Here is a 10911-nt window from a genome sequence, read left to right as displayed (position 1 = left end):
TCCATATATCTCTATTATTTAGTTTAGTATTGATTTAGCATATCCTTTAGTTTAGTATTGATTTAGCATATCTTTTCCATATATCTCTTAGGATTTTTATTTTCTTGTTCATTAAGTTAGTATAGTCTTAGGAGTCATTGTATTCTTCTCAATCAATCCAGAAATACAATTATCCTATTTTATTTTCACACTTTTATTTCAATTTTGTGTTGTTCTTGGTTTGATCGACGGGCAAAGCTCCCTCGACTACCTTTTACTGCCGATAGCAATCGCGACGCCGGAATCTTGTTAAGGGAATTATCCCTTAACAAATAACCTCACTAAATTATTATTACTATTGTTTATCCTCCATTTGTTGAAGGAAAAATGGTCGACGTTGATGATGGATCAATCTCTTAAATTTTGTTCTAAATCGACTTGACAATCATGTAGCATCTATATAAGTTTGAATAATCATTCCACTAATTAGTTCTTTTAAGGAGGTGAATGGACTCATTTTTAATATGGTATACATTGAGAAAGTCGTGTGCAATGAAGAATATAAGCACGACTTTTGGAAAGATATTTTATTTGATAATAAAAATAAAAAAAGAAATTATCTATTTCTTCCAAATAGTTTCCGTTCCGAATTTCGAGCAACCCAATGTCGAATCAATTTCTTATACACATAAAACATTAAAACCGACCTCCATTATTGCGTTTTCATTATTAAAATAAAAGTTTGTTTTGTTTATGGAAATAAAAGTGGCTTATTTCTCTAAAGTCTAAACACTCATTTCCAAAAAAAAATTTAAAAATATGACACTCATTGTATGACATACAGCTAGATTGTGCAATACCGAATATGCTTTCTTTTGGACTGATTTATTTGTCGGGCAATTGTCTTAAGAATAATGAATTAAGGTTTAATTCTTCTGTTCAAAACGAATAAAATATCTTATATATCCCCTGTCCACATGTTTATAGTGATCAAATTGAATTATACAACTTGAGCCGGTGGTTGTGTGGGTTGTAGGTCAAAACTCAAAAGTCTGTATGGAATGATGAATTTTAACTTTTGTAAAATGTTGAATAGGAAAACTTTCACACACACACACAAATCTTATAAAAGCATACACTATATATGGTGCTTTCATAAGCAACTTTTTCAATTTCAACTTCCTCCATTTACAAAATATCTATATGCATACACATGATATAATATTATCTTGATTATGACACTAGAGTGAATGTTCTATAAAAAGTATATCTAGTAATAAGTTAAGACCTATTCCATCCTACAAAAACCTAACAATGAACACTACTACAACTTCATCTTTTACTTTCCTTCTTCTCGTGCTCTTTTCATTCTCGCCGGCGGCATATGGCGTCGGCCGCCGCCTTTTTCTCGATTGCCTATCCCAAAAACTCCACAGCTACTCTTACATTTCCAAAAATATAATTTTCACAAGAACCAATCCTTCTTACACTTCCATCCTCCAATTCTCCATCCGAAACCCGAGATTCGCCACAGAATCTAACCCTAAACCACTCGCGATCATAACCCCAGAACACGAATCTCAAATCCCGCTTGTTATATACTGCGCCAAAAGCTCAAACATAGAGATTAGAACCCGAAGCGGAGGCCATGACTTCGAGGGACTATCATACGTCGCACAACGCCCCTTCGTGATTGTTGATCTGATCAATCTCAGCGAAATAACTGTTGATGTCAAGAAAAAAACCGCTTGGGTCGGAGCCGGCGCGACCATCGGCGCATTATACTACAGAATCGCTGAGAAAAGTCCGGTTTTAGGTTTTCCCGCCGGTATCTGCCCGACAGTCGGGACCGGGGGCCACTTCAGCGGCGGCGGCTGGGGCCTCATGATGAGAAAGTACGGCCTCGCCGCGGATAACGTCGTCGACGCGAGAATAGCCGACGTCAGCGGCAGAATACTAGACAGAAAGTCAATGGGCGAGGATCTGTTCTGGGCCATTAGAGGTGGCGGTGGCGCCAGTTTCGGCGTGATCACTGCCTGGAAGGTACAATTGGTGGATGTTCCAGAAACAGTTATTGTCTTCTCAGTGAGCAGAACGCTGGAACAGAACGCAACTCAACTCATCCATCGTTGGCAATACGTCGCTCCTAATATCCACAAAGATTTGTTCCTCGGAATCATGATAAGCAGAGTGAACTCCAATGCCTCCGGCCGAGGCGGAAGGAACATGACGATAAACGCTTCTTTCTTTTCGCAGTTTCTTGGCGGCGGCGCCCGATTGCTGGCGTTGATGCAAGAACATTTCCCCGAGTTAGGCCTTAAAAGAGAAGACTGCAAAGAGATGAGTTGGATCCAATCCGTTCTCTACGCCGACGGAATCCCAACTGAATCTCCGCCGCAAATCTTGCTAAACAGAACTCAACCAAACATCGCATACTTCAAAGGAAAGCCGGATTACGTGGAGAATCCAATCTCCGAGAAAGAATTTGAAGGAATCTGGCAACATTTCTACGAGGCCGAGGCTGCCTCGGCCTTCGTGCTAATGGCACCTTATGGGGGAAGAATGGCGGAGATTCCAGACTCCGCCATTCCTTACCCCCATAGAAAAGGGAATTTATACACATTTGGAAGCTTAGTAGTGTGGCAGGAAGAGAAAGATTCCGAAAGGTATGTTGGTTGGATTCGGAGGCTGTTTGACTACATGACTCCTTACGCATCGAAGAATCCAAGGGGGGCGTATATCAACTACAGAGATCTTGATATCGGAGTGAACAACGTTGGTGGAAAAACGAGCTATGCGAAAGCGAGTGTTTGGGGGAAGAAGTATTTCAAGGATAATTTCGATCGTCTTGTTCGTGTGAAAACGATGGTAGATGCAGATAATTTCTTCAGAAACGAGCAAAGTATTCCAACGATTATTAGGAAAAAAGCATAAGCATCCCATTGATTTCTTCCCTTCTGGAAATTTGTTAAATTTGTTCTCTGTCCTTTGGTATAACATGTATTGCCATAAAATTATTTATATGTCACTAATCACATGAAAAATGACTAATTACTTATATTAAATGAGATATTGATAGCATATGAATGGGACATCAGCATTGACATTTTAACTACATGAAATTTGTTTTTTTAATGTAGATCATGAACTTGAGAAAAGATATGCTGTCAATTTCAAACTCTATATTTTTGTCTTTCTATATATATATAAACAAATACATTCTTCTTCCATATATTGAGAACTGGATAATTTAATTTGACCCAAACTTATCTTGGTGAAGAAGCATATGATTTCAAACTAGCAAAGTTAGTTTAATCAAGCTCTGATGTAATGCTTTGCCAATGCTCCATCTATAAAAAGATTGAAAAAAGAAAGAACACAACACACATCTCTAAACCATGAAAACTCCAACCATTTCTTTGATTCTTCTTCTCATCTTGTCGTGCTCATTGGCAGCTTCTGCAGCCGGTGACTTCCTACAGTGTCTTTCCGAGAAATCCGACAACTACTCTTAGGAGATGGCATTTGTGGCTGATTTCCTTTACCATGGCAGGTCTAAATGCAGGTGGTACAAGCTGTCAACTGCAGCCTTGCAGTGTGCAGTTGGTGGAGGGGAATTTGCTGGCTGACATTGCCCTTCTCGGCCCAGCTCGGTCTCACCTTTCCGAAAGGTAAGGTTCCTCCTTTTTTTATTACATGGTATTAGTTGTCTTTTATTTATGCATCCAAAACTCCCACCTAACGTGTGGTTTGGTCTATTTTTGGCTAGGTGTTGGCAGCCTCGCGCGGCTAGCCGCGGAGAGAGTGCTCCTTTGACGTCTCTCCCATTCGAGCATTTTCTGAAATCTGGGTCGCGGCGGCCTGATGGTGAAGAACGCCATAGTTGCTAGGGCTCAACCATGTAATAGTATAGTTCGACTTACTTCCCAACATGTATGAAAAGTTCGATGTTAGTTGGTGTATATTTCTTTCTAGCATTTGTAATTCATTGACTTGAATTTCTTTATACTGTATTTATACTTCTATTCAAGAAATAAAATATTCTCTCATTCTTTATTCAAAAGTCTAGTATTCATCTTGAAGTTCTCGAGAATCTGAGTCTCGGCTATTACAGAGTATCTGTTCACTTTTACTATAAATGGTAGGTAGGTCTCACTTCCACTAACGGGTCACTCACTTTTCTTTATATTACTTAAAACTTGTGTTGAATTCAAATGAGACTTCTAATGGGAGACGAATGGAGTATTTGTTTTTTAAGTATATTTAGTAACTTGAAAAATGTTATACCAATCCAACTCAACACCACCTTCATCATTTGAGCAATAGAATTTCATGCATTTTATGTTATACGTCTCTATATTATGTGTAGTTCTCATTCTTGGAACTAAAAGAAAGTCTTTCAAATAAGGTTTGCCAATCACATAATCATTTAATATCTTTCGTCTTTATTAATTGTCTCATATTGTATTCCACCAGTTACTGCAAAAAGTCATAACAATTAGGGATAAATAAATAAATAAAGGGTTAATTTTTTTATGGTGAAGATCCACTGGTTTCTTCCATTCTGATAATTCGGATTTCTCCAATTGTGCTCTCTTGTTGGTATAACATGTACTATTAAAATAAATTTAAAGTATATCTCACTAATCACACACAAAATGACTCATTCTATTGAATATCGATTATATTTATGTTTGTGTGACGTACTTATCTTAAACAAGTTATTGATAGCAATTGATTAGGACCTAGAGCATTGACATTTCATGTAATTTGGTATTTTTATGTATGTCATGAACTTAAGTAAAAATAAATACTCTACATGTTTTCATTCAATTGAAATTTCAAACTGTATAATTTTGTCTCTATTGGTTTTTATACATAAACAAATACAATCTTCTTCCATATATTGAGAACTGGATAATTTAATTTGACCTTAACTTATCTTAGTGAAGAAGCATATGATTTCAAACTAGTAATGTTAGTTTAATCAAGCTCTGATGCAATGTTTTGACAATGCTCCATCTATAAAAAGATTAAAAAAAAGAAAGAACACAACACACATCTCTAAACCATGAAAACTCCAACCATTTCTTTGATTCTTCTTCTCATCTTGTCGTGCTCATTGGCAGCGTCTGCAGCCGGTGACTTCCTACAGTGTCTTTCCGAGAAATCCGACAACTACTCTTCGATCTCCAACGTTGTTTACACCTCAAATAATTCATCTTACACTTCCATTTTGAAATATTCCATCTTCAACCTTAGATTTGCTACGAACTCTACACCAAAGCCGCAGGCGATCATAACCCCAGAACACGAATCTCAAATACCGGCTATCATACACTGCGCTAAAGAAGCTTGCCTTGAAGTCAGGACTCGAAGCGGGGGCCACGACTTCGAGGGACTATCTTATGTATCACGAGTCCCGTTTGTGGTAATTGATTTGATCAATCTCAGTGAAATTACCGTGGACGCCGAGTCAAAAACTGCGTGGGTTGAAGCTGGTGCCACCATCGGCTCTTTGTATTACAGAATCGCGGAGAAAAGTCCGGTTCTTGGATTTCCAGCAGGTGGTTGCCTAACTATTGGTGTCGGGGCCACTTCGGTGGAGGAGGCTACGGCTTAATGCAGAGGAAGTATGGCTTGGCTGCCGATCATGTGATCGATGCAAGAATAGTCGACGTTAATGGCAAAATTCTTGATAGAGAATCAATGGGCGAAGATCTATTCTGGGCCATCAGAGGAGGTGGAGCTGCCAGTTTTGGCGTAGTTGTTGCCTGGAAGGTATTACAAAAAAAACTTCACTTCACTAAAATTGAAGGTTAGAGGTCAAAAGTCACATATATGTTATATCAGATATTTTTCTGTTTCGCCTAAATATATTGTTTGGTCAATTAAAATTTAAGTCCACAGATTAGAGGCCCGCTCTGATACCATTATTATAGTTTATAGGATCCCATTTTAAAATCAATCAGATATAAAATAGATTTATCTACACAATGATATACTCCCTCCGTCCATAAAAAAATAGGACACATTATGAATGACACGAGTTTTAATGTGAAATTGGTAAAGTAAGAGAGAAGGGAAAAAATAAGAAAGAAGTTGTGTTAGTGGAATGTGGGGTCTTTATTATTAGTAAGAGATAAGGGAAAGAGTAAGAGAGAATGAGAAAAGGTAAGAGTTAGTGGAATGTGGGGTCCATATTATTAGTAGGAGATAAGAGAAAAAAGTAAGAGATAAGTTGTTGAAAACTTTCCTTTTTTAAATGTGTTATATTTTTTGTGGATATCCAAAAATGACAAATATGCTCTATTTTTTGTGGACGGAGGGAGTATAAGTTTTAAAATTAATTTATTCAGGTACAACTAGTGGATGTTCCCAAAAATGTCACTATCTTCCAAGTCGACAGAACATTAGAACAAAACGCAACTCAACTCATCCATCGTTGGCAATACGTCGCTCCCAACATCGACAAAGATTTGTTCATCGGAGTCTTGACATCCCGATCGAGCAATTGGACCGTCCTTGTCACCTTCTTCGCACTCTACCTCGGCGACATCGACGCATTGCTCCCGCTCATGCAGCAAAGCTTCCCCGAGCTCGGCCTAGTAAGACAAAACTGCGCCGAGACGAGCTGGATCCAATCCACCCTCGCCTTCGCCGGAAACCCCATCCAAACACCGCTGCAGATCCTGCTCAACAGAACTCAGCCCCAAAAAGAGTTCTCCAAACAGAAATCAAACTATGTGAAGGAACCAATTCCTCAACAGGGCTTTGAAGGATTATTGGAACAATTCTTCAAAGCAGAGGAAGCAACGAGAGGTTTATTGATCCTCGTTCCTTATGGCGGGAAAATGGCGGAGATCTCCGAATCCGCCATTCCTTTTCCTCATAGAGGCGGGAACCTGTACATGATCTCTCATCGTATGGTTTGGGAGGAAGAAAATGCTCGGGATTCGGAGAGGTACGTAGGCTGGTCGAGGCGGCTTGAGGACTACATGACTCCTTACGTTTCGAGTAATCCGAGGGAAGCGTATCTCAACTACAGAGATCTCGACCTTGGAGTTAACAACGTTGTGGGGGAGACGAGCTACGAGCAAGCAAGTGTTTGGGGCAAGAGATATTTCAAGGACAATTTTGATAGTCTTGTTCGGGTGAAAACCATGGTTGATCCCGGGAATTTCTTCAGAAACGAACAGAGCATTCCGCCGTTTGATTCCAAGTGGAAAACAGGGGATTGAGAAATTAAAAATTTAGGGAACACTGTGTATGATTATGAATAAGACGTTGTAAAATTTGAGGGTGCTTTTCTTGGGTAATGTATGTCAATTGTAAAATATTGTATATTATTTTCAAATTCAAGAAATAGATTTAATGTAGTTATTTATTTTTTAAGTACATTAAAAAAAACTGTTATTTGTTTATGAGGTATGTGAAAAAATTGTTAGTACTCCCTCCGTCTGTCAATAGGAGTTCCGATTTACCATTTTAGTCATCCGCCATTAGGAGTATGTCACAACCACAACTCCCTAGTTAAAGAAAGTTTAGCTATTTCGCGACTAAATATACTGAACTGTCTCAACTCCTCATGAATATAACTTAATTCAAGGAAACATTGTCTGAAATTGATAAAGATAACTTAATACTGAACCTGAGTGAATTCTGGGACATTGTCTTTAATAAAACAAGTCTAAGTTTACGCAGCGGAAGAGTTCCAAGACAGATGTAATATGTATGAAGACATACTACACCAGCTATCCTTCTAATTATTTAGCCTTCTGTCCCAACACCTCATCTGCCTCGACCAATCAACCTGCACATTAAGGAAAACAATATGCAGGGCTTAGTACTTGATATACTCAGTGGGCTTATGCCGAAAACTGTTTTCTTTTAATTGTCAGCCAAGCTGAGTGAACGCGGGGTTTTTCTAAAAACAAGTCCCGGTCACTAAAATCTGTTATTTCTTTCTGAAACAGACTGTAGTCTTTTAAACTTCTGATGATATGCCATATCAAACTGCGTGAATCGGGAATGTGGCCACATTCCACGATCACTGGGCCGGCCAACCTGGCGCTAGCTCACGACCCCTGGACCGGCCAACCTGGCTCTAGCTCACGGTCCTTATGCGTACACTAGTCCGAGTAGGATTTACTGATCTATTGGGATCCGAATTCGATTTAAACTGGTTTGGCATAGCCAACAGATAGGCAATCATAAAACAAAACATGGCATGACAACTCATTCAAAATAATCATGTTTTCACATAAAACACGCTTCAAGAGGAAGAAGAGAAAGAAAGCCCACCTCAATTGCTTAAACTCTTGCAAACGGGCGCTTTCCTGTCCTGAGATTACGCATCGTACGACGACGTTCCTTTACAAAATTAATATACTTAAATTAGGCTTTAAGTAATTATTCATCTTGCATGCATGCATGCCTAAGCGTGTGCTCTTTATTTTATTTCCTTCTTTCTAAAAAATTAGAACTCTATATTCTGTAATTAAATCGGCGATTTAATTTATTCGGAAACTGGCCGAACTGTGCGGGTACACTAAATTCCCGGATTATCTTAAGTATTTAAAAATACTTTCTGTGACTAATAAAGTCCGCTTTAATTATTTATCGAATATTATTTCAACACGGCTTAAACATTCCTTTCTTCAGTGGCTTAGGAAATTAATTCCATTATACTTTTGAAATTGATCTAGGATGACGGCTTCGACCAAGTTAATGGTCCTAAAAATATTCTCGGGCCCAGAATATTTCTTCCTTAATTAAAATCGGCCCAAGATGTATTTTTCTCTCTCATAGCAAAATAACCTATATTAGTTGACTTGTCCAACTTGTACCATTTATTTACTAGGCCTAGGCCCAATTGCCTTATCAATTGGGGAGGCCCAAATTAGGCAAGGAGAAAAAGAACACCCCCCATACGTAGGCCCCTTTCTCATTCTTCTTCACCATTTCAAATTCTAAACTTAAATCCCTAATTCCCCTTTCTCTCCAAACTCCAAAATCGGGAATAGAACTTAGGGAAAAACAAATCCCTATTTGGAAGTAGCATAGCAGCTGCAAATCCTCCGGCTTGGCGTGAAGAGCAGCGGCGGATTTCTTTCTTTCGAGCTCCCTCCGTCGAGTTTCCTTTACTCCAGTGGCCGCCGTCTCCACTGCCACCGTCTCCGGCGAGGGACGATCGGTGTCCAGAGATCTCTCTCTCTCTGATGCACCGCCTCTGTCGCGACGCCCCGTCGCCGCCGCCTCTGCACCCGACTCGGCGAGTAGCTGCCGCTGCTTGTTAGCGGTGGAGACGCTGGTCGTGCCGTTCGTCGTCGTCGCGCGTTACCGCGGTTCGGCAGATTTCTCCCCATCCCTTCCCCGCTGACTAGCTCCGTCGTTAAACGACCTTTCCCAAGCTAAGCTTCTCTTGCATTTAATGATTTGGTTACTCTCTAGTGAATCAAAGTTGTAAGCTTAAAAGAACATCTTTGATTATTCGAGTCCGGTTGGGGCTTCTGCTATATCCTCCTTTCTCAGTTATGGCCTAGCGTGTTCTCGTTCTAGGTTAGTCAGTGACATTGCGAGACTACTATCGTATGGTGTTGCTATCGATTCCACTTGCTCTCCTATAATAGTTTCATGCTTATGCTTCTGAAACTATGGAGTTTTTCTAACATGCTTGTGATGTCTACATGATGCTATGATTCTTGGTTGTGGGAAAGAGTTACCTGCTGAGATTTACAGTTGGGGTGTAACACGGCCTTGATCTCTGCCTCTTGGTTCCAGCCCTTGGTCTCAGCCTCTCTTACTCGTTAGCTCACCAGAATTTCAACAATTGGTTGTGGAGGAGGCAAGGGCTGGGGGTTATCCTCTTTTATAGACTATCGTGTAACTGAATGCTGCACAATGTCTGATGTATTTGGCTGGAAAGGAATTAACAGGCTGTGCAGCTTGCTGCTCTCTCTCTCTCTCTGCAGCTTTGCAGAGCATGTACTCTAAGTCCTTGTTCCTCTCTAACTGATCTTGGGGCTGGTGTACTCGTGGTTTTAGTGGGGTTGCTGAGTCCACGCTATTCTCCACACCCTTTAACTGTTTTTGGCTTATTGTGTGGTCTAATACTGAACTTATTTATGAATTTTCGTCCCTTGTTGCAGGTGCACTTAGGAGATGGCATTTGTGGCTGATTTCCTTTACCATGGCAGGTCTAAATGCAGGTGGTACAAGCTGTCAACTGCAGCCTTGCAGTGTGCAGTTGGTGGAGGGGAATTTGCTGGCTGACATTGCCCTTCTCGGCCCAGCTCGGTCTCACCTTTCCGAAAGGTAAGGTTCCTCCTTTTTTTATTACATGGTATTAGTTGTCTTTTATTTATGCATCCAAAACTCCCACCTAACGTGTGGTTTGGTCTATTTTTGGCTAGGTGTTGGCAGCCTCGCGCGGCTAGCCGCGGAGAGAGTGCTCCTTTGACGTCTCTCCCATTCGAGCATTTTCTGAAATCTGGGTCGCGGCGGCCTGATGGTGAAGAACGCCATAGTTGCTAGGGCTCAACCATGTAATAGTATAGTTCGACTTACTTCCCAACATGTATGAAAAGTTCGATGTTAGTTGGTGTATATTTCTTTCTAGCATTTGTAATTCATTGACTTGAATTTCTTTATACTGTATTTATACTTCTATTCAAGAAATAAAATATTCTCTCATTCTTTATTCAAAAGTCTAGTATTCATCTTGAAGTTCTCGAGAATCTGAGTCTCGGCTATTACAGAGTATCTGTTCACTTTTACTATAAATGGTAGGTAGGTCTCACTTCCACTAACGGGTCACTCACTTTTCTTTATATTACTTAAAACTTGTGTTGAATTCAAATGAGACTTCTAATGGGAGACGAATGGAGTATTTGTTTTTTAAGTATATTTAGTAACTTGAAAAATGTTATA

The 10911-nt window shown here is 39.8% G+C and overlaps 1 protein-coding gene, 1 long non-coding RNA gene and 1 pseudogene across 2 annotated transcripts; all 3 read left to right on the top strand.

Annotated features, from left to right (window-relative positions):
* The first annotated feature begins 1286 nt into the window (after positions 1 to 1286).
* On the top strand, positions 1287 to 4042 carry LOC121777548 (berberine bridge enzyme-like 8). The gene is made up of 2 exons (XM_042174838.1): positions 1287 to 3650; positions 3749 to 4042. Exon 1 carries the CDS (start codon positions 1294 to 1296, stop codon positions 2911 to 2913), a length of 1620 nt encoding a protein of 539 aa, XP_042030772.1. The 5' UTR covers positions 1287 to 1293; the 3' UTR covers positions 2914 to 3650; positions 3749 to 4042.
* Positions 4043 to 5022: 980 nt separating this feature from the next.
* Positions 5023 to 7366, top strand: LOC121776259 (annotated as a pseudogene).
* Positions 7367 to 8933: 1567 nt separating this feature from the next.
* On the top strand, positions 8934 to 10688 carry LOC121777377. Its single transcript, XR_006045474.1, has 2 exons — positions 8934 to 10296; positions 10395 to 10688. It is a non-coding gene; the product is annotated as an uncharacterized LOC121777377 (long non-coding RNA).
* Positions 10689 to 10911: the final 223 nt, after the last annotated feature.

The sequence above is a fragment of the Salvia splendens genome, chromosome 18 (assembly GCF_004379255.2).
Source record: "Salvia splendens isolate huo1 chromosome 18, SspV2, whole genome shotgun sequence".
NCBI lineage: Eukaryota > Viridiplantae > Streptophyta > Magnoliopsida > Lamiales > Lamiaceae > Salvia > Salvia splendens.
This window is presented reverse-complemented; position numbering and strand designations above follow the sequence as displayed.

Bases quoted from the DNA above. Each gene is read 5' to 3' on its own strand.
- LOC121777548 (XM_042174838.1), top strand. From the start codon at position 1,294: ATGAACACTACTACAACTTCATCTTTTACTTTCCTTCTTCTCGTGCTC.